The 23,215-nt window shown below is 37.6% G+C and overlaps 5 protein-coding genes across 5 annotated transcripts; all 5 read left to right on the top strand.

Moving 5' to 3' along the window:
- Nucleotides 1-2,177: 2,177 nt before the first annotated feature.
- On the top strand, nt 2,178-3,370 carry CBG04470 (the record flags this gene model as incomplete). The annotated part of the gene is made up of 4 exons (XM_045239295.1): nt 2,178-2,374; nt 2,426-2,506; nt 2,562-3,219; nt 3,266-3,370. The coding sequence occupies 4 exons, from the start codon at nt 2,178-2,180 to the stop codon at nt 3,368-3,370; spliced, it is 1,041 nt and encodes a 346-aa protein (XP_045092702.1).
- A 1,907-nt stretch (nt 3,371-5,277) lies between these two features.
- Nucleotides 5,278-6,351, top strand: CBG04471 (the record flags this gene model as incomplete). The annotated part of the gene is made up of 1 exon (XM_002644070.2): nt 5,278-6,351. The coding sequence occupies one exon, from the start codon at nt 5,278-5,280 to the stop codon at nt 6,349-6,351; it is 1,074 nt and encodes a 357-aa protein (XP_002644116.2).
- Nucleotides 6,352-8,919: 2,568 nt separating this feature from the next.
- Nucleotides 8,920-11,778, top strand: CBG04472 (the record flags this gene model as incomplete). Its single annotated transcript, XM_002644071.1, has 4 exons — nt 8,920-9,107; nt 10,703-10,786; nt 10,834-11,488; nt 11,539-11,778. The coding sequence occupies 4 exons, from the start codon at nt 8,920-8,922 to the stop codon at nt 11,776-11,778; spliced, it is 1,167 nt and encodes a 388-aa protein (XP_002644117.1).
- A 1,295-nt stretch (nt 11,779-13,073) lies between these two features.
- Nucleotides 13,074-19,884, top strand: CBG04473 (the record flags this gene model as incomplete). Its single annotated transcript, XM_045239294.1, has 5 exons — nt 13,074-13,267; nt 16,377-16,616; nt 18,622-18,705; nt 18,753-19,416; nt 19,672-19,884. The coding sequence occupies 5 exons, from the start codon at nt 13,074-13,076 to the stop codon at nt 19,882-19,884; spliced, it is 1,395 nt and encodes a 464-aa protein (XP_045092701.1).
- A 661-nt stretch (nt 19,885-20,545) lies between these two features.
- CBG04475 lies at nt 20,546-22,695 on the top strand (the record flags this gene model as incomplete). The annotated part of the gene is made up of 3 exons (XM_002644073.1): nt 20,546-20,739; nt 22,349-22,561; nt 22,611-22,695. The coding sequence occupies 3 exons, from the start codon at nt 20,546-20,548 to the stop codon at nt 22,693-22,695; spliced, it is 492 nt and encodes a 163-aa protein (XP_002644119.1).
- Nucleotides 22,696-23,215: the final 520 nt, after the last annotated feature.

The following is a 23,215-nucleotide window of genomic DNA, read 5'->3' as shown; positions in this document are numbered from 1 at the left end:
TGGAATTTCTAGAATTTTCTGGAATTTTCTAGTATGTTCTAGAATGTTCTAGAACTTACTGGAATTTTCTGAAACTTTCTGGAATTTTCTAGAGTGTTCTGGAATTTTTAGCATGTTCTAGAATGTTCTGGGCCTTTCTGGAATTTTCTGTAATTTTGAAATTTTCTAGAATTTTCTGGAATTTTCTAGCATGTTCTAGAATGTTCTAGAACTTTCTAGAATTTTCTGAAACTTTCTGAAATTTTCTAGAATGTTCTGGAATTTTTAGCATGTTCTAGAATGTTCTGGACCTTTCTGGAATTTTCTGTAATTTTTGAAATTTTCTAGAATTTTCTGGAATTTTCCAGCATGTTCTAGAATATTCTGGACCTTTCTTGAACTTTCTGGAATTTCCTGTAATTTTTGAAAATTTCTAGAATTTTCTGGAATTTTCTAGCATGTTCTAGAATGTTCTAGAACTTACTGGAATTTTCTGAAACTTTCTGAAATTTTCTAGAATGTTCTGGAATTTTTAGCATGTTCTAGAATGTTCTGGACCTTTCTGGAATTTTCTGTAATTTTTGAAATTTTCTAGAATTTTCTGGAATTTTCTAGCATGTTCTAGAATGTTCTAGAACTTTTTAGAATGTTCTGAAACTTTCTGGAATTTTCTAGAGTGTTCTAGAGTCTTCTGAAATTTTCTTGAATGTTCTGGAACTTTCTGGAATTTTCTAGAAGTTTTTGTAATTTTCTAGAATGCTCTGGAATTTTCTAGTATGTTCTAGAATGTTCTAAAATAACCTGGAAATTCCTAGAATGTTCTAGAACTTTCTAGAATGTTCTGAAACATTCTGGAATTTTTCGTAAGTTTTTAAAATTTTCTAGAATTTTCTGGAATTTTCTAGTATGTTCTAGAATGTTCTAGAACTTACTGGAATTTTCTGAAACTTTCTGGAATTTTCTAGAGTGTTCTGGAATTTTTAGTATGTTCTAGAATGTTCTGGGCCTTTCTGGAATTTTCTGTAATTTTGAAATTTTCTAGAATTTTCTGGAATTTTCTAGCATGTTCTAAAATGTTCTAGAACTTACTGGAATTTTCTGAAACTTTCTGGAATTTTCTAGAATGTTCTGAAATTTTTTAGAATTTTCTGGAATGTTCTAGAATTTTCCGCATAACTAAAGAACATTGTATTCAAAAGGAAACTACTATGACCCATTTTCAGTAGTCCACAGGATCGAAATTCAAGTGATATACAAAAGAAACGAAATTTTCAAAATTTTTAAGTTTTGAAGATTTGTGCTCAATTTTATGTAGGCAACACATAGATAGGCCTGAAAACCGTTTTTGAGAATTCCCTGAAGTTTTAGTGAGTTTCAACATAATTTTGAAATTTTCGATTCTCAACCCTATAGGTTCCCTATAAGCTAGAAGGCCCAGGACACCATGGACATGAAGCGCTCGGTAGTCCATGGCTACATACCACACACCATTATAGGAGTCCCACGTCCCTTTGAGTTATTCAAGTAAATGTCCGAGACGGACACACACACACACAGAAGTTTCCTTAGTAAGAAGTAGATTCAGTTGAAATTTTTTTCATGTGCTACGAAAAAGTCTGCTGTCGGTGGTGGTTTCCGTCACGTGGAAGCCGCGAAAAAACCGACATTACCACAACCCTGTAGTGAGCACAACTTCTCTTTTCTCCAATTCATTTTCCCATCATTATTTAAAATCTAGACTCTTTAACATCTGAATCTTAACACGGCCATCACTCGGTTTTGGTTTTCTCTGGATTTTAGGTGATAGTTTTGCTTTCTTCTTCCTTCCTTGGTTTCTCTCTTTCCTCGCATATGGATGCTTGCTAGACGAGCAGAGACAGTCTGCGTCTCCTTTATCATCTATCATCTCTATATTCATTCTCAATTTTTTGGCAGAAAACAAGCGATAGCTTTCTAAATTTCTTTCTTTTTCTTCTTTTCTACACACGCCGTCTTTCACTTTAATCCTTCCGTTGCCTGGGAAACAGACAAACAAACAATAGATTCTCGAATAACAGAATGTGCCATAACCTCAAACTTCAATGTTATTTCTTTCATTTGATATGTTTCTGTTAGATCCTCATTTCTCATCTCTACATATTAATTTTCAAAAATGTTAACATATAATTCAAAATAATAAATTTTTCAGGTAATTGAAAATGGACTTTGCCAGCATTGATGTCAAAGGTGCAGAATACAAGAAAGCAGCGATTTTGTTCTGCTACCGAACAACACATTGTATCGATTCGGCTTTTTCTTTATTGAGTAAAGAGTATCCGGACGTCACGAGGAAAGACGTGGAAGCTTGGTTCACCGAGCTGAGACTCGGTGAAATTCCGGTGCCGGTAAACACGGGGTGAGTAGATCTTGAATTATTTACTCATCTATTTTTTGATATCAACTTCAGGAACCAACAAGAAAAAGCACTGTTCAGTTTGTCGCCAAAGCTTCTACAAGAAATAACAAAATATTTGAGTGCGCAAGATTTGTAGGTTTTTTTAAAAATTGCTGGCATATTCATCTCTGTGTACTCCTATTTACAGGAAATCGATCTCGCAAGTGTGCAAGTTACTAAAGCAATTTGTGGCTAGAATCGATGTCAGAATCGACTTGATTCACATCTTTCTCAAGCCGGACTCCATTGAAATCAAGACTGTGAAACCTGGATCAACTTCCCTCTGTCAAATCACACAAACGCCAAATGGATGTTCTGTCAACAAGGACGGCTTCACTACTTCACAAAGACGCACTTTTTTGGAGCAATTGGCGGATGAGTTCGAAAGATGTCTTGGAAATGATAATCGGAAAGTCAAAAAACTTGATATCGAAGTCGACAAGGAGAGTGATCATCAAACCGAGTTTTTCGACAAACTGATCACTACGTTTAGACGCCTGGACTCTCGTCTGGACTGTGAGACATTGCACACTGATTTCTGCCCTTCGCGTACATTGAAGTTCCTCATCGAACAACTCTCCAGCGAGCATTTTAAAGATCTTCGGATAAGAAGTGCTACACAAGTAATCCATGTTGGACCATACGATATGAGCGAAATCATTTTACTCCCACACTGGAAGAAACTCACCGCTTTTTTCTCCTTCTGCGACTTGACAAATATTTCTCTCTTGGATTTCGCTCATATTGACTGCGTGAGTGCCACGACGAGCTCTCGTCCTACGGAGGATATTGCTTCTTACATTTTGGTGAGAGTTATCATCAAAAAAAGCTAAACAATTTTCCACTTTGCAGGCCTGTGCGATGAGTTCCTCGAGTTACCAATTAATAGGCCTTCCAATCGAAAATGTTGAAGATGTGGCATCACGACTGCTCCCCTTTGGAGTTGAAAAAAAGTGAAAAGACGATTATTCCAGAACTGGGCGGATTCTTCTGGAAGGCAGAGGTCACTTGGAATATCAAATCTCAAAACTTTCTCTCAGCTTAATCGGGCGATATAACTGAATTGGATGTTTCTTGTATCTACTATATCATACCTTTTTCATTCGATTTGCAACTTTTTTAAGACAAGAAATAAAAACTGACTTCTCAATATTGTGAAATGAAAGAAGAAAGAAAAGTATAATAGTTGCTCGATGGAAATTATAAAAAAGTTCTAAATTTTATTTTGCCTTTTTCATTTTTGCTCCCGAAGAGCAGAGTTTCCCAGCAGACGTTGCCCAATGCAATTCATATTTGCGGAATATTATTGATTTTTTTTCCAACCAATTGTTTTTCACTTGCACGATCCCTTTTAAATTTTTAGAATTATAGATCTTACAAAATTGCATTTTCGCGATTTTCGGATGAAAAAAGTTATCGAACAAATTGTACGGTATTCTACCGTGTTTTCTCTTTTAAAATCCTCTTTCCAAGTCTAAAGGAGAGAAATCTCCCCCGAACACACGTGCAAGAGGTGTGGATTACTGTATCCGCGCGCGAAACTGTGTGCGCGCCAAAACGCGTCTCCTCTCTCGGCAAATTCTCATCGTTTTCTTTAGTTTTCGCTGGTGTTCGCTCACGATTGGTGACGACCCGTTAAAGTGTGGCTCACTGGTTTTAAAGGTTTAATAGTGATTTATTGTTGACTCAATAAATAGTGTTTTAATAGAATACACTGTGTTTTTGCTGTCTTCTACTTTCAGGTTACATTAGTTTTTGAGTGAATAGTGTTTCTTTAGTTTTTCAAATACATTACTTGGGGGCCGAAGGCTTTTTCCGGGACTTTCTCGGTCTTTTGTGTGAATCTGCTACTTGATTACGTTCTACCGCTTTTTTGCTCTTGTTTGCTTCGGTTCTATCAGTCTCTTGTCGTTTTCACCCGTTTCTTTGCCGTTTTTATCGATTTTCACTGAGAAGGCGTTCTGTCCGGTCACCGGCAGCTTCTTGCCATATTCTCGGCGACTTTCGATCTCTTGTAAATTGAGAAGGCGTTCTGTCCGGGCACCGGCAGCTTCTAGCCACTTTTCTCAGTTTGTGGGAGTGAAATTAGCTCGATTAGCTAAGGATCGGAGGACATAGTACTGGAATCAACGTTTCGAGCAAGTGGAAGGAAGTGGTGAACGATTCGCTATCGTCTGTGAGAAGAACTGCCGAGTTTTGGAAGGATTTCCGACTGAGGAAGTGCTATAAGTCGATTTTTCGTCGAAAAATCGATAATTCCTGCTGAAAATTGCCGAATCAATTTTCAATTGGTTGTCAAAGGAGTGTGCAAGTATTCGGAGAGACAATTGTGGATTCTGAGAGGATTTCACTGGTTTTCAAAAGATTTTTGTGTGAGAAATTGAGAAATTTCGTGTTTTCGGGCAGAAATCGTAACTTGCTTGCTGAAAGTTGTCGAGGAAGGCTTCTGTCGGGAATTCTAGGATTATTGTCAAGTTCTCAGTAAGATTTCCGCGAGTTTTCGTCGAATTTTCCGTTTTTTCAAGTCAAAAATTGGGAAATTATTCGATTTTATCGATTTTCGGCCTGGAATTTCGTGTCAAAAGAAGATTTGAGAAGAAGGAAGTGTTTCAAAGAAGAATTGCTAGCTTTTCAACAAGAATTCGTGTAATTCGGTGCCGAAAACTGACTTCGTCTGAAAATCAGTCATTTTTGTATCAAATTGTTCAAATTTGTGTCAGAGCTCGGAATTTTCCATAGAATTTCGCAGTCTGCTGTCATTCGTCGACTAGAACTAGTTTTCTTCGTCTTGGCTAATTCCCTAGTCTTCAGAATCTGTATTCGTTCGGAAACAAATTTCCCGATTTTTTTTTCCTACAGTAGAAATGTCGGTTTCGAAGGGTTTCGTGCTTGATGATGATGGAATACATGGTAACTTCTCTTCAAAGGATTCGTCAGCATATTCTGCGAGTGAAAATGATTTTCTGGAACAAAAATTTGGGAAAATGATGCAAAAATACAATTTTGAAAACCAGAACGCAGTTCAGCAGACTATTCAGAATCTTCAAAAATTCACAAAGTTGTCAGGAAACGGAGCTTATAGTATGTTATTGCCTTTAATCAGTTTGATCAAAGAAAAAGACAATGACTCTTTCAAGCAGGTTGCCGATCACGACGATGTTGTGAAACGCATTCGTGTGTCATGGCAAGAAGAACGAGAGGGCAGAAAACGAATTCCAAATTTCGTAATGAAGATTTGTGAGTGGATGCTGGATAATGGATTAAGGTCAGTTGAAGAACTTGAAGAAGAATGGAAGGCTGCACAACAAAGAAGACTAGATCTGATTTCGCTGTTAGAGGATAATACTGTACAGTTAGAATACGCGAGGAAAAGAGCGTATGATCAAACTGTAAAGTGTGAGCAGGTCCAAAAGGAATTTGATTATCTCAAGATGAAAAACAGGAAGCTGTTCAAACAGCTAGAAGGTGCTCGTTCAAAATTTCGCAAAATGAAAGTAAGCCAAGAGTCTGAACAAAAACAGATTGTATCGGAAAAGGAAAGAAGTAGCGTCGGATCTTCTGAGAACAATGTCAATTCGTTCGAACATATTGAAAAGAAAAATCCTTCACAAGTTGAGTTACAGATATCTGAATCAGAAGTTGCGAAGATAGTTCTAATTGGTGTAAGAACAGAAAAAGAAGTTTGTGATCACAAAGTAGAAAATGGTTTCTTGAATAATGGACAAAGTGAATTTGATACAATGATTTTGAAAGAGGATTCTACTGAGGACAAAGTAGATGAATCTTTGTGTACGGATATTAAAGAAGAATCTACAGAAGGAAATGTGGAGGATTCGAAAGTCGTGTTGTGTAGGGGGGGTCAACAGTCTGATGAGTTTCAGAGATGCCGCACAAAAAGCACACAGGATAATATCAAGGATTTCAAGGAGATTTTTTAGTCACAGAGACTAAACAGTCAAATGAAAAGTGCATGAGAGGAGAGATCAATGAAGGATCTCGAAATGTTGAAGTGTATCAAAGTCAGGAGAATGTCCAGAGCAAAGAAATAGGTTTTCAAAGTGCGATCGAAAAATTTGATATTCTGGCCAGTATGGATCTAAAAGAGCAGTTTCATGAAAGAATTTCTGTATTAGAAACTCTAACAGTCATCGAAGAACAAATAACTGTATCAGAGACCATGATAGAACCTGCCTCAGGAAATTCAAAGGAGAAGGAAGAAAGCAATGTACAGAACAAGAAAGCTAACGACTGTTGGAAAAGTCAAGGTCCCCCGATGAGATTACTGCTGAGTTCTTCAAATTTGGATGAATATGAGAACAAAAAGTGTGTTGTTTTTGAAAGTGATACACCCATAAAGTATCCCATATTGACTTCTGGGAAATCGCCACGATTGGAAAAACAGGACCCGAAAAAGGCCGGAAAGGGTGCCTGTGGCTTTGGTTTTCAGACAAAGACCAATCGCCGAATTCAGGAGGAACCGTGTCCACGGAAGGATCCACCGTTACTGAAGCATGGTACAAGTGATTCCCAAGTCATTCTGGATGAGGCACAACTTCTCATACACCAGGATTTTGTCCACGTAAGGATCCACCACAACCACAACTATGTCATTCGAAGGATACTAGTCAAATCCAGGATAAATTGAAAGCCCGCTTACACCAAGAGCTTCGACCAAGGAAGGATCCACCCCAAATGCACCCAGATGATACCAGAGAATTTGAGTCCCAACCGCAGCAACGTGAAGTTCACCTGCATCAGGATTTCCGACCAAGGAAAGATCCGCCATGTCAAGAGCACCACCACCACAACATGTCACAAAGTCACTATGGTTCAATCACGGATTCATGGTCCAATTTCGTTATTGATGTGCACTGATGAGCCAAGTACACCTACAGCCATCACCTTCCTAAATTTTGTTAATTTTCTAAAATCTTATGATTGTAACAATCTTGCCAAATGTTTCCCCCATATATCTCTTATTTCCTAATTACCCCAGTTTCTTATTCATTAAATTCTATATTTTCTTGCCATCCCATACCCCATCCATATGAGTTTTAAGTAGTTGTTATTCTTTTAAGTTTTCTAGGTCCCGTCTACCCATCCTATGTTTTCATTAATTGTGATTTTGTGCCCTTTAATCATTGAGCTGAGGCAATCACCATTTTCACTCTTGCCACGTACGGGGACTCGAAAATGGACGGAGATGTACGGTATTCTACCGTGTTTTCTCTTTTAAAATCCTCTTTCCAAGTCTAAAGGAGAGAAATCTCCCCCGAACACACGTGCAAGAGGTGTGGATTACTGTATCCGCGCGCGAAACTGTGTGCGCGCCAAAACGCGTCTCCTCTCTCGGCAAATTCTCATCGTTTTCTTTAGTTTTCGCTGGTGTTCGCTCACGATTGGTGACGACCCGTTAAAGTGTGGCTCACTGGTTTTAAAGGTTTAATAGTGATTTATTGTTGACTCAATAAATAGTGTTTTAATAGAATACAGTGTGTTTTTGCTGTCTTCTACTTTCAGGTTACATTAGTTTTTGAGTGAATAGTGTTTCTTTAGTTTTTCAAATACATTACTAAATCTAAAATCATATTTTTATGTTACGAAAAACATTGCGGTTTTTATAACTCCAAGGTTTTTCTGTATTCCATTCTTTTTACTTTTTTTCAAATAGCACGCGCTGCGCAGCTGACTCTTCTTCAAATATTTTTGCTTTGCGCCGTTTTCGAAATACGTTTCATAGTAGAGCGCTTTTGCATGAAACCGTACAATCCGCGACTCCGTGCAGCAGGAATAGGGAAAATCAACGCAGGCGGCGCGGCGGCAAAAATAAAACGGCTGCCTGTGGAATACACGAAAATAACCACCGTTTTTCAAGCTCTGCAGTGCAGACAGCGCGGCGACTTATTTTCATTTTTTTTTCAATCTAGACTTTTTTACTTATTGATTTTCGTACCCATACATGCACACCAACGAGTTGACCCAATTTATATGTTACGTAATCTGCGAACAGCACGACCGATACACATTCGCTTGTGAGAGAGTGTGTAAAATAAGGAGGGTCACATTCTCAGTGCATCAGCTATTTTTCCATACGAGAGCGCAGTGTGAGACTACACCACCTCTTTTTGCCTCCTTGTATCTTTTCTCAGTTCTTCTGTTATTATGTGTTCAATGTTTTGCGAAGAATAGTTAATTGTTATTTGGCACGCTTGTCAGCAATTTTCTGTGCCCGAAACTAGCGTAGTTTCCACTTCAAATTTTTGAGAAAAAGAGATATCTCACAAAAAAAAATAATAGAAAACCATGTTGAAGTTGAGTAATCTGTTTTCATGGCTACCTCTTTTATTTCACAATGTTTAGAAATTCAAATGCATCAAATTATTCTTTCGTTTTTCTGCATCTTATTTTTTTTTCTCTCGAACCTTCTTTTCTCAAAACTAGGCGATTCTGAAAACTGTTCTAATATCTAAAATTTCAGCATTCTCAACTCATCGTTTTTCGTTGACATGCAAAACGCCGTTGAGGACGTGGTTCATCGTCGTAATGGAATTCTTCTATACTTCCAACTCCAGCATGATGTTCTGCGTACCGTGACTGATCTCAAAAATGTGTTCCCGGATGTCACCTTCTCTGAAGTTGACGCCTGGTTTACCAGATTCAGATCCGGGAACAACGACATTGTGACGCCTGTCGTGTGAGTTGCTTTTCGGCCTATTTCAGAGTTTTCGAGAAGTTTCTTTTTTTTTTGGACATTGGTTATTTAACACCGTTATAAATGCCAAATGTTTATACCGTATTTTGCCCCTGAGCTTTTATTTTTCAACCTACTTTCTCGGGAAATTTCCAAAAACTGAAATTATCAGAAATTTAAAAAAAAACAAAAAGAACATGTCCGAAACAATCGGATAGACAAATTGCACTAAATGAATTGCACGAATTTCTATTACAGGGTGCGTTTCAATGTTTTTAAGAACGTAGAGCACCGTGGGGTTTTATTAGATGTAAGCTTTTATTGAAAGAAATACGGTATGCATTTTTGTCAAATACGCTGAAAATTTTCGTCAAGAACTTTTCATATCATTTTCCTATTCGTAATTGTTTATCCAAGAAAACGCATAAAAATCAGATATAATTCAAATGTCATATATAAACTTAGAAAATGCCTTTAATGAGGCCGATCCGAAGAAGGGAAAAGAAATTTCATGTATCTCAACTTTGAAAACATTTATTTCAGTTTCTGTGGAAGGTATCAAAAAGTCGCCAAAGAGCAAAATTCTTTTCGAAAATATATGTTCGGCAATTCTAGTCCAGTTTGATATCATATACGTCGATTCCTATGCAAGATACCAAAAATGTTTCAACTGACGAAATACCATAGTTGCAACGGGCCGGGCCGAAAGAGTAATTTTGTCGGCCCGGCCCGACTCGGGACAGCCCGCCTATCACAGTTGAAAAATTCCAATGAAAACTTCGGTAATTTTTTTAATTAGAAAAAGAAAAAAGTCACATTAATTAAAAAACTTAACAAAGTAAAAAGTAGTCAAAAAATAGATAGTTTTCGTTTAAAGTTTTGAAAAAAAAAATCAAAATTTTCGAAAAAGATTTTTTAAAAAATCAGCAGTCTGTAGGAACCCCGGGCCGGCCCGCAAAAATTCTCGGCGCTCTGACCCTAGAGAATGGATAGAATTTATCTCGCGATCGGGACACACAAGTGGATAGACTGAAAAAAAGGTTGCTCTCTGATTCCAGAACAGTATTCAAAATTCGCTAGATGGCCCGGAGAGCCGAGATATCTGTGCTCAAAAATCAAGCTATAAACCATGTAAATCTCGTTTTTGACTTTTTGATTTGCTGCTTCCCCTCTCTTTTTCCTTCCCTCGAACACCTCATTCTTATCCGTCACCTTTGGTTACTACAAAATGTTGTTCTGTGGCCGAGTGGTGTGTGCGCTTGTCTAGGAATCTGGTTTTGCGGGTTCGATCCCTCTTCATTTCAAGCATTTCGTTTTTGTGTTATTTGATTTTTGTGTTATACATTTAATGACTTTTTATACCTTTTATTATGATTTTTTAGGTTTATAGCTTGATTTTTGAGCACAAATATCTCGGCTCTCCGGGCCATTTAGCAAAATTTAAAAACTGTTCTGGAATCAAGGAGCAACCTTCTTTTCAGTGAATCCACTTGTATGTCCCAATCGCAAGATAAATTTTAACTATTCCCTAGTTAGAGAGCTACCTTTGATTTGATTAAAACTATTATTGATACTAATAAGTAATTTCACATTTTCAGCTTCAATGAAGGAGCTCCAGGAATGGCTGATATTCCAGTTCACCTGAAAAGGAAAATTACGGAAAACGTGGGATATACCGAACAGTGAGTAACAACACATTTATCTGAAACATCAGCATTTTTAATTACAGAAAAGCTCTTCTGACGGTGAACTCCACCTTCCGTGAAATCCTAAAAGCGGATCGCCGAATTTTCAAGGAAATAGCGGTGCGCCACGGAATGAATGGAATCTCGCTGCTCTTCAGAGTGGAAACAGTTGGGGTGAAGGAATCAAAATTTTTCAAAAAATCTGAAGGTTCTGAGATCCACAACGGAAACATTGTTACGGTTTCCACTCACCCCTATTACGTCGAAGCGTGGAACCAACTTGCAAAAGTTTTGAGTAAAGACTTCATAAAAGTCAACGAGTGGGTCATTGACGTGGAGAAAGAACAACAAGATCGTGAGCTGTTCCTATTGGAAATGAAGAAATGTTTGGCATCTTTGAAAAATAAAATTCACGTTGAAGTATTGGAAGCTAGTCTCAAAACGAATGAGGACGTTGTCGCGGTACTGGAAGCCATCAAAGTAGGATCAATTAGGAAAAGCACTTTGAACACTGATGAGAAAGATGGTCCTCTCCGTTTGGACGATTCACTACAACTCTCCCCACACCTGTCAAGCATGAAGGAAGCAAAGTGGAGTCGAGTCATCCTTGACATTCCATTGTCATACATGACACATCTCGCTCGTTTTGCTGCTGAAATCTACAATCTTGATCTGGAAGATTTGATGGAATACAAAAACGTATGTTAATTTAACATATAAAAATTTTCGTTTTTATTTCTATTTTCCAGAAAATAATAGCTGCTCCAAATTTCAAATACGGCACGCTTTACGGAACATACCTCCGAGAAGATGTACTCACAGCTCTCCAGCCATTCCAACAGGAAAACAACATCGATGAAACAGTCGGCAGCTGGCCTCACGCTTCTTTGGCCGATCACAAAATCATCTTTAAGCTGGAAAGAAGTATTATCAAATTCAGTATTACCCGTCAAACTAAAGTTTCACCAGATTGCAATGATTGTTCATAACCTTTCAATCTTTGAGACATTTTTTCTTCACCATTCATTTTCCCCTCCATTTTCGAATTTAAACTCGAATATTTGTATTGCAATTCCTCGATTTTTTTTGGTTTTTTATATAATTGTTCCTTCTATTTTTCATGTAGTTTTCCTTATTCCGTTTAACCTTTTTTGCTGAATAAATATATAAATTAAATCTACGTCTTTGTGTAAAAACCCATCTTACAATATGTGAGCTCTAATTTTCGACATGCGTATGTACCGAACGTTCCATATGTTTTGAATTCTAAGAATTTGTCGAACTGTTTAGAACTATTTGAATTCGAATTTTCAGCCGAGTTTTACCAGATTCATTAACCGAAAAATCGCGTTTTTAGTGCAAAATAGCTATTTTCAGGATTTTTTCAATTTTTTGTATGCTTCTGAACATGAAATTTGTTGTTTATACGAAGAAAAATATAGAAAGATATGAAGAAAATTTCATATTTCCGACATTTTCTAAAAAAAAAAACAATTTTTGAATCCTCTTCCACCTTATTTTTGAAAACTAAGATTTCGATGAAAATTTGAAATATGAATTTTCATCGAATTCTAAGTATAAGACATCAAATTCCATGTTTTGAAGCGTCATCAGTGAAGAAAATTGTCTGGCACCAAAAAGGCGATTTTTGTTACTATTTTGGCACCAAAAAGGCGATTTTTGTTACTGAAAATGATATAACTCGTCTGATGCTGGCGAGCTGATTCTAAAATTTTCAAAACTATCTTAGTATGCTGTCTTTAATCTATTCTTTCTTCAAAATCGTTCTCAAGGTGTTGAGGTTTTCTTGTTAAGCGAAATTACAACATTAAGAACAAAGGTGAAGATGGAAGGATCCCAAGTCGACGTCATTAATAAAATCATTGAAGCACATCTGACATAATTTTTGTACTCGAGTGGATCCCACGCCCTTGGCTCCCACAAATGTTGTTTTGTATCGCGCGCATTTCTCCTTAGCAACCCGCGAAGAAAGAAAGAGCTCTCTTGGTGCATGTGAGAGCTAGAAACTAAAATTTTTTCATTTTTCGATATTTCTTTTCTTCATGCTCTCACCAAAATTTTTCGTTTTACATTTTCTTCCTTACCCTGACGAAAAACCTTGTAATTACCTTTCAACGCTCGTGCTCTGAAATTAAGTTGACATCCGGTAAACAAACGTACATAGATTACGGTGGCAGTTGCACATATCTTATTTTTTCTCAAATGAAAATCTATAAACCGGTTCTCCTTAACCATTTTCATAAAGTAACTTCCAGGTATCCTAATGCCCGTAATCTTGGATCCAACCAGTCAAAACTACAAACGCACTGCTATTCACTGTTTTTTCAAAGCAGGAATCGAAGCTTCAGATGTAGTCAAAAAACTGGATGAGACTTTCCCAGCAACTACAGCACAAGAAGTGACTTCCTGGTTCAATCGCTTCAAAGAGGGAAATTTGGAAATTGGAGAACAGATAAGGTGCGTTTGGTTGGAAACAACTGTTGTTGTCTCGCATGATTTCTTCTTCTCATAAAAATACAAACTCATTTTTTTCTCAATAATTTTTCTTTAACACGATGTCATGTGTCACTTATGTTTCGATTTCATTTGAGAAGGTGTGTTAGGATCTCCAAATTGCCGAGTTTTTTAAATGAAATAAGAAGGTAATTTCTTGCGAAATATGCGTTGATAACGTTTGGCTAAAATCTGATTATTACTTTTTTCTGCTCTTAATGGTAATAGTGAAATGTTGCTTTTTCACTGAGAAATTACTAAAACATATGTCTAAACGCAGACCTAGACTTTGAGCTCAATTTGAGCTCAATTATCTCAGTTGTTGTAAGTGATATCAACAATTTGAAACTGCAAAAATTTTGATAATCCCTCCCTCATTGCTCATCTAGATAAGTTCCTCCCTCTTGATTCCTCCATTCTTGTGGGTGATTTTATTTTCCCCAGTTTATCTTGGAATCCCCTTAACCATAATCATCAGTTTGACTCTTTTCTCACTTCTAGAGGTCTTCACCAACATGTCTGTTTCCCAACTCGGGTCTCCGATACCTCAGCTAAAATTCTGGACCTTGTAATCTCCTCTGATGATCTTCCTGTTTCTAACGTCGCCGTCGAGCCTCCACTGCTTAACTCTGACCACTTTGCCGCCAAGTTCCACATTCTTCCTACCACTCTCACTCCTCTATCTCCATCCATATCTCGCCCTCGTTTATGGTTCAAGAAATGCAATTTGCGCTCCCTCAACTCCGATCTCGCCACCATCGACTGGGACCTCTCATTTAGTAGTTTGCCTTCTCCTTCCGAAAAATTCACTAAATTTATTGATATTCTTTCCACACTTATTCGTAATCATACTCCTCTGTTTCCTCCACCCAAATCCAAACCCTTTTCTCTACCATTTCGAAAGCTTAAACGGGCAAGGCACCTCTACTCCAAGCTTCTTAAAACTCCAACTACGGCTCCCAGGAAAATTCTCCATGTCCGAACTCGTATCAAATCTCTCACTCGAACAATCAATAAGAAAATGGTAAGTGACGGATTCCGAATCCTCTCAGCCCCACACTGTCGTGCTGCCCGCGCCCTCATCAAAAGTAGAATTAGATCTTCACCTAAAGTCCCACCTCTTTCTGCTAATGGCTGTCTTATAACCTCTGAACACGAAAAATCCACCTTTTTCACCAAAACATTCTCTTCTAATTATAATCATCTCACTTCATCCGCATCCATCACTCCCGCAATAAGTCATCAGCATCTTCCTTTTTCTGGCTCTGACCTTGAAATCTTCGATCCCTGGATAATTGAGAAGCTTCTTCGCAAACTCCCGCCTCGTTGTGGCTATTCTCTCCATTCGGCCAATTACTTTCTCATTAAAAATGCGCCACCACTCTAGCATTACCTTTATCGATTATCTTCTCTGACTCACTCTCCACGTCACATGTACCCGACTATTGGAAACACGCAGTAGTCGTTCCCATACCAAAAAAGGGTTCTCCTTCATCGCCCGAAAAATATCGCCCCATTTCGCTTACTGACCCATTCGCTCGAATTTTCGAACGATTGGTATGTGATCGCATCAAATGGGAATTCCTCCATCAATTCAGTAGTCTTCAACATGGTTTTCTCTCCAACAGATCCTGCACCACCTCTCTAGTTCAATCTTTTTCGAATTATAAAGCTACTCTTTTGAAATACAATACACTAGACGTCGTCTTTTTCGATTTCCGCAAAGCTTTCGACCAGGTACATCATCATCTTCTCATCCAGAAACTTGCTAGCTTTGGAGTCCCTAAATCTTACGTAGCTTGGTTCTCTTCGTTTCTCTCTGGTCGAACGTTCTCTGTCAAAATCTATGATTTTATTGGACCCCCTTCCACTGTCATTCCCTCTGGTGTTCCTCAAGGATCAGTCTCCGGTCCCTTACTATTTCTCATATTCATCAATGATCTACTCTTAGAACTTGAACAAATCCCCTCTCTTCACCTTGCCGCCTTTGCTGATGATATCAAACTGTATTCTCATGACCCAATCGCTTTTCAAACTGGTATCAACATGGTTGTAAATTGGGCTACCGCCAACCATCTCCCTCTTGCCCACTCTAAAACTGCCCTTCTTCGCCTAGGTTCCCATAATTCTTTCCATCCTCTCAATATTGCGGGTGTCACACTTACTCCCTCCTCCTCCGTCCGGGACTTGGGACTCATTACTGATTCCTCTCTCAAATTCTCTGCTCACATCAACAAAATCACATCTTTAGCTCTTCTCCGTTCCAAACAACTCTTAAAGTCATTTAGATCAAAGTCTCCAGAATTCTACATTCATCTTTTCAAATGTTATGTTCTCCCGATTCTTGAATACTGTTCTGTAGTTTATTCCCCTCCGCCTTCTTCTCGCCTTGCTCTAAAACTAGAAACTTCCTTAAGATTTTTCTCTAAGTGTATTTTCCAGCGTTGTAATATCCAGTACAGTTCCTATTCTGATCGTCTCTCTATCCTCAATATGTTCTCCATTCGACATCGTAGGCTAAAAGCTCAACTAATTCTTCTCTATAAATTTTTAAATGGCTCCGCCTACTTTCCTAACCTAAATGCACATGTCAAATACTCCTCCTCCCCTCGTCGCCCTATGAACTTAATTATTGTTCAGCCCTACTCCTCTGACTATTTTTCTTCAATTGTTCCCCTGTGGAACGCCATCACTTCCCAAGTTCCCCGATTTCTCCTACCTTTCGAGTTTGAATCCTTAATTTCTTCCAGTATTACCCGTTATTGATATATTTGCTCCCTATTTTTCTTTTTCTACCGGTTACATCTTTCCTGTGTCAAATATCTAAATTATCCCGTTTCTCCTCCCCTACTCAGATCGGCCTCGTGAGGGGCATTTTTTCTGAGTCTTTCATGTCCTGCCCTCTAATGTTTTATTACACCTGATCAATAAACAAATTAAATTTTAAAAAAAAAATATACCAAAACTTTTATCAGTTGGCAGGAATTTGATATCTTTCTTTGTCATCAAGATAATTAAGCTCACCGTGCAACTAAATTTTCAGCATCAATGCTTCGGGAATCATTATTGACAGCTCCATTGTTCTGAAAAGAGAGATACATGATTCAGGGGTAGCCGACGATCAGCCACCAGCTCGAGTGAATCCAGCTGACGTGAAACGAGAAGTGGAAGAAGATGGAACTCGTCCAAATAACCAACAACTTTTTTTCCGTTCCAACCCAATGCAACAAACTAAAGGAGGTTTTCAATTGAATCAATCGCCTCCAATCGTTCAAAGACCCCAAGACCAAGCACCTATGATACCAATGCACCGGTTTCCATTTCCAATTCCTAGTAAGTATCATGAAAGTTTTAGGAGATTTTAGAAGATTTAGGTTCACCAACGGTTGGCAGAGACCAATGATGCCACCATTTCTTCCAATGGATGTTGGGAGTTTACATCAACAAGGACAGTGAGTACAAAATTCATATTGTAGAATAGTGTGCTGTGTCGATTGTTGACAATCGACAAAAATCGACGAAAATCGTCAAAATCGGTGTCGATTTCGTCGACTCGATCAAAAATCGACATTCAAAAAGTCGACAGAAAATCGACTTTTCAAAAGTCGATGAAAGTGAAAATCGACAAAAGTCGATTTTTGTCGATTTTGAATCGACTCAAAATCGACAAGAATCGACAGAAAATCGACAGAAAATCGACTTTTGTCGACTTGTGTCGACTTTATTGTCCGAGAGGACTACACGACCGGTGACCTAGAAACTGCCTGTGACCGGGGTATTTTTCATGAAAAACAGGCATTTTTCATCGAATTTTCCACTGAAAAACCGTATTTTTCTTGTTTTTTTTTGAGTGTTTTGTTTTTTTTTTCTGTTTCATTTACGACATTCTTGCTTTTTGCAGATGTATTCGTCACAAAATCAATCTAAAGCGTGGCACTTTTTTACTTCGAAAAACAAAATAACGGACAAACTGTGACCTGTAAACTGTGCGGAAGGAGCATAAAGTTCCATTCTTCGACCACAACGATGCATCAGCACTTAAACAGTCACCACGAGAAAGAAGTTGAAAAAATGGAAAGATCGGTAAGCAGAAAATTATATATTTTTTGTTAAATTCTTAATTTTAGATAGTACACAAAGATCAAGAGCCACGGCATCAAATAATTGGAAAGAATGATGCGAATGATGATCTGGCTATGTGAGTTATATCCCGTTCTAAAAATACGCTTATCATTTTCAGAGCTATGTGTTCTTCGACTGTGCCTTTCCGCTTCCTCAAAAACAAACATTTTCGAGAGTTCTGCAGAAAGCTTAATCCAGATCATCTTCTTCCCTTTTTTTTAATTTTGTCGCTTTGAATTTTCTTCTATTTTCCTTGCCATCATATTTTGTACCCCCGTTGAAACTAAGTTTTACACTATTTGTTTTTTATTCATAAAAATAAAGTTGTTACTCTAAAATAAAGTTGTTACAATGATTTCTTCAAAAAATTAGAAAAAAACATTTTCGAGGTGAAATTTTACTTTGAAGTCCGGAAAAGTCGATTTTTCGTCGACTTTCGTCGATTTTTTGTCGACTTTTGTCGATTTTTCTGTCGATTTTAAGTCGACGCAAAATCGACAAAAATCGACAACGAAAAGTTCGCTTTTCATCGACAAATAACCTTTTCGAATTTTTGAATGTCGACTGTGTCGATTTTCAAAGTCGACAAAAATCATCGATTTTTGAGTCGACTCGGCACTCTATTGTAGAACCTTTTGCAGGACATTGATATTCAGTTTCGGACTAAATGATATCATATCTTGGATTTTTGTAGTGAAAATTTGTTGGCTATGAAGTTACAGAGAATTTCAAAATCTATGAAAACTTCAGAATTTATTGATTCGTCTGAAAACATGAAAGTGTGGTGAACAAAATTGATTATTATATATTCTGAAGAAGAAAAAAAATTATACTCCTATTTTCGACAAATTCTATTTTGATATTATGTTAATCTCATTAACTAAAAAAACGAAAAAGTTGTCGAAAATAAATGTGAACATTTTACATTAGAGTATCCTAAACACAAAATCAATTCATTTTCATAAATCGAAATTGTTTTTTTTAATTCTATTCAATTGAAAAACCGTAATACCGTAATACCCATAATATTAAATCCTTTTAATTTTCATATGTTTTGTAACTGTAAAAATCGAATTATTCCGGATTACTTTTTCCAGGCTTTAGAGCTGTCTAGTTTTTCCTACGGACAAAATGTGATGAATTCTAAATTTTACTAAATATCTAGGAATTCGAAAAGTCTAAATCCTATTTTTCAGCTTCCATATCGACGGTGGAAGTGCCTGGAACTGGCCTCCAAGTCGAGTTCATGTAATGGGAGAGATGCAACTTCCGGTGCCGCGGTAAAAACTATCAAAAACACTGAAACATAATATTTTGACTGTTTTAGGAACACACCACCTATTGCAAAACTACCTGTGGAGAGAAGCATAGAGGGCAACGTGAGAAACTCTTTGAGTGTCAGCATTCGCTTAGATGTCGATTGTGTTACTCTTCAGTTAAAACGTCCGGATGATTCACAGACAACCATGGATTTCACGAAAAGGACTGGAAATCGCTGTGAGATTGACATAACTGGAACGCCAACAAATATTGTCCGCAATTGGTACATCGCGGAAGCCTTGAGAGAGTTCAAGAAAATATTGAGATTTCATGGAATGCGATTCACTTCATTAGCTATTACCTCCGCGGAGGATGAACGAGACAGAGTAGCATTTATGGAAATAATCGGGAAAACATTCCAAAAATTAACTGAGAAGTTGTACGTTTATGAGCTCGAAATTGGTGTCAATAAAAAATCGGAAATGTTTCCAATCCTGGAGAAAGTTCATGTGGGACCTCTGAAAAGATTCTCGTTGAGCGGCAGAAGCGACATCAATGAACGTATCTACCTTGAAGACACTCCAAGTTTGGCACTGCATGTGCCTCATTTGCGATTCTTGCACTGGCAGAATTTGGAGAACGATATCCCGCTGCAGTACTTTACCGATCTTATTTCTTACCAAGGCCATCAACGCACAATCTCAAGAGCACAAGTTGCGCTTTACAAAAATGTATGTTAATTAAAAATTTCGCACGTTGTAAACTCATATTTTTGTGAAAATTTCAGGATAGGTTAAGAAAGTATACCTGCATATCTAGACAAGTCTGAAAATTTAAGATTCCATTAGCCGATTGGATTCTAAAGTTCACAAAAGTGTCTAGCTAGGTTTTTCTTAACTTTCCCTGAAAATTTCATCAAAACTTGAGTTCACAAGGTGTCAAGGTTCCCTTCTTATTTATTTTAACAAAAATGCTCTTTTTTTCAGAAAATCTGCCAATCCGAGCAATTCGTCGAGAGCATCATTTATGGAAATATTAGTGAAGACTTGGTGGCGACACTAAAACCATTCGATCAACCAGAACCTTATGACACTTCCATTGGGAGCTGGGTGACAACGGATCGTCATACAATCAGAATCTACTTCAAGTTTGATCCGAATGCATTACAATTCCAAAAATCCACTTTCAAAATTCGATAAAAAAGTCCTAATTGGCCTTAAACGTCCAAATTGGAATCAGCACTCTGATCTTCTCTTTTTCTCAAACGTATTTTTTCTCAAGTCGAACATGTGTGATAAAAGTCTAGCTAAATTAATACTCTAGTATTCTATTTTTTCTCCTAGTTTTGTTTTTCTCCTGTCAAAGTTCTCAATAAATTTCCCAATTCCTAACAAAAAAGAACGTATCTTTCTTTTTACGAAGGGCCATCCATCTATTCTTTTTCGTCCCACAATTGCTTTTATCTCGCTGCACTCTCTCATTGAATCAATCCGCTTTTGGCGCGGAACGGCATTTTTTACGTAAGCTCCACTTCTTCCTATATAGCATTCCCTCTTTTTGGAAATAAGAATGGATTCTTTACAATTTTCCAATTTCCTGTGTGATATTTTTTATTCGCTCCACTTCCCATAGCAACCGAAGCACATGAGCTTTTTTGATGCATAAGTTGCCAAAAACTTCAAATTCTCTGAAATCTTGTTTTCTCTATGCTCTCGCTTCTCTATCACGTGATAAATTTTTCTCACCTCACAAAACCCATGATTTAACTAAGTTTCAAGATGAAAAGTTTTCCTTCACTTCTCTTTTCTTCTTTCTTACGATTCACTTTACGAATCTTATTTATTTTTTCCAGCTAATAAAATGTCGACAATACTCGACCCGAAAAGCGAGATCTACAAACGAACAGCAATTCATTGCTTGTTCGAAATTGGCTTGGAACCTGATGTCGTCGCTGGTGAGCTAGGAACCAGATTCCCAGGAATGACAACAGAGGAAGTGGATTCTTGGTTCAGTCGGTTCAGAGACGAAAATTTTGAAATTGGAAAAAATGTTAGGTGAGTTCAAAATATTGGGAATTGTCAGGGTGCCGTAATTTTGTATTCAATGATTTTTTAAAAACACTTCTAGCGCCAAAAAATGTGGAAATTCTTTGAAATGAAACTGAACTAAAGTTTCTAGTCTTATTCAACTGGCATATCAAATTACCATAACACTCTGTTAGATACTGTAGAAGTTCTACACTTTTACATTCATAAATAAGTATCTAATTTTCTTATCTCTTTAATTTTATTCCCCTCAAATCATTCAAACGATCACATTTCCCNTGATAGAGGGCCACCTAAACAGTCAATGTTGAGCTCAATTTTCTTAATTTCTTTAAAAGATATCCAAAGTTTGCCAACTACTAAAAAACTCGTGATTTTACTACTAGACTACTAAAAAACTCGTGATGAGAAGAATGATCTGATTTCTCGTCGGATTGAAGTTCGCTCGACTTCTCCGTGTTGGGATTTTGCAAAACAAGAGCAACGTTAATTCTTATCCAAGTTTGGAGCCCCAGAAAAAAGGTACGGAACCCCTGCGTGCCAGAGTGGATGCCTGCGTGCCAGAGTGGATGCCCATCCAAGACGTTTTCGGGGTTTCATCGATCGGAAGAGTGACCGAGTGGAGCAACTCTTGGTGATAAATACTTGTTATTACATCGATAAAAACACTGTAACGTTTCATGTTCCTCCGAATTTTAGTTTTCGAGTTACACCATCTCAAAGTATTGCGGGTAATTAACAGCCACCTTGGTATTTGAGCTCAAAGTAAGCTTTTAGGATGGTATCATTTTTCAACTTTCTCAGTAAAAATAGACAACCTTAAGATTCTGAAAAAACATAGTCCAGAATTTTCCGATTTCTCTGAAATGTTCAGGTTTTACTCAACATAAGAAATAAGTTTATTTTGCAACCAGCCTTCTGTCTGCCGCGCTTCCAGCGCTTCAAACAGCTGGCTGTTGCGCTTTCGGCACAATTCAACTTTTTTAATTGTTCGTCGCTCCACTCCACACTTTTCGATTTTTCTTCCTCACGCTGTAGAACATCTACGCCCTCCCTCCCTTCTTCCAGTGTTGCTCTCATGGAGCAGCTCTGTGCGTGCGCAGCCATTGTGCGAAAGGCCGCTGGTTCGGTTTTGGTGGCGGCCAATCTTTCATTTAAAAACGCAAGACCTGACAGCCTGACGGCAAATAATTTGGAGGGTACAAAAATTTAGGGGTCATTGAGGTACAAAGCAATTTAGGGGTACAAAATCTTCAATTCGGGGGTACAAAATACCTGAAAAAAAGCTTAGCTTTGTACCCCCGAATTGTGAAGTTTGTACCCCTAAATCACTTTGTACCCCGTTGTACCCCCGAATTGTTGTACCCTCCGAATTATGTGCCCAGCCTGACACTAGGACCGACAAATGAGTCTAGCATTTTATATATAAGGAAGATTGACAACATTCTTTGACAAATTCCTTTTTGACGTGATATGCCGTTTGTAACCAAAACATTAAAAAATAGCAACTGAGAACTGTACTACTTTCCAAAAATTTTTTTGAAAAAATCTTCAGAATTTTTTGTCCAGTACTTCAAAGTTCTTCCACCTAAAAAATCAAGATACTTTCACTTTCCAGCATCGCTGAAAATGGAGTGGTCATTGACAAATCCATCGATTCGGAAAGTGAGGTGTACGATCTCGAAGAAATCTTTAATAAGCTGGAGCGTGATTATCCAGAGTTTAACCAAACCACGCAAATTGGTCGGGCTCCTCACGTCAACGTTTATAAACAGTACACAGCTCAGCGTTCTGATGCAAATCAAATTAGCTTAGCATCTCTCAATCTTAGGTAAGTTGTATGATTATATGATTAATCATTTTTAAGTTCACAATTTCAGCTCAAACCTCGACGTTCAAAGTACTTCGAGACCTCCGAAGTTTCCACCATCATCAATAGCTATCTACTGTTTACAGATGACTTGAAAATTTATGATACGAATAATAGATTGATTGATGCAGATTTAATTGAATTGGAGAATTGGTGCTCGAAGTGGAAAATGAAAGCGGCTCCTAAAAAGTGCGAATACATCAAATTCAATGCAACAAGAAAATATGCCAACTCCAATGTTATGAATCCCAAATTAAATCAAGCTTTGATTCCCCCTGTGGAAAATGTCCGGGATCTTGGGATCTACTTTTCCAGTAACCTGAGTTTCCATTATCATTATTCGTTGATTATTCGGAAATCACATCAGAGGATCAACATGTTCTTTTCCATTCTAAAAAACGCATCGTGGAGTGTTTTTATAAAATGCTATACAATTTACATACGCCCTTTACTCGAATATGGAACGATAGTCACTTCTCCAATCCTAAAGGATCATATTATAAAATTGGAATCGGTGCAAAAGTCATTTGTTTTCAGAATTTTCAAAAAATTCAGGATGGCATACACTTCATACTTTGAAGCACTGGAAGAATGTCAGCTAAGTTCCTTGGAGTA

Source organism: Caenorhabditis briggsae (assembly GCF_000004555.2).
Source record: "Caenorhabditis briggsae complete genome, chrX, whole genome shotgun sequence".
NCBI lineage: Eukaryota > Metazoa > Nematoda > Chromadorea > Rhabditida > Rhabditidae > Caenorhabditis > Caenorhabditis briggsae.
This window is presented reverse-complemented; position numbering and strand designations above follow the sequence as displayed.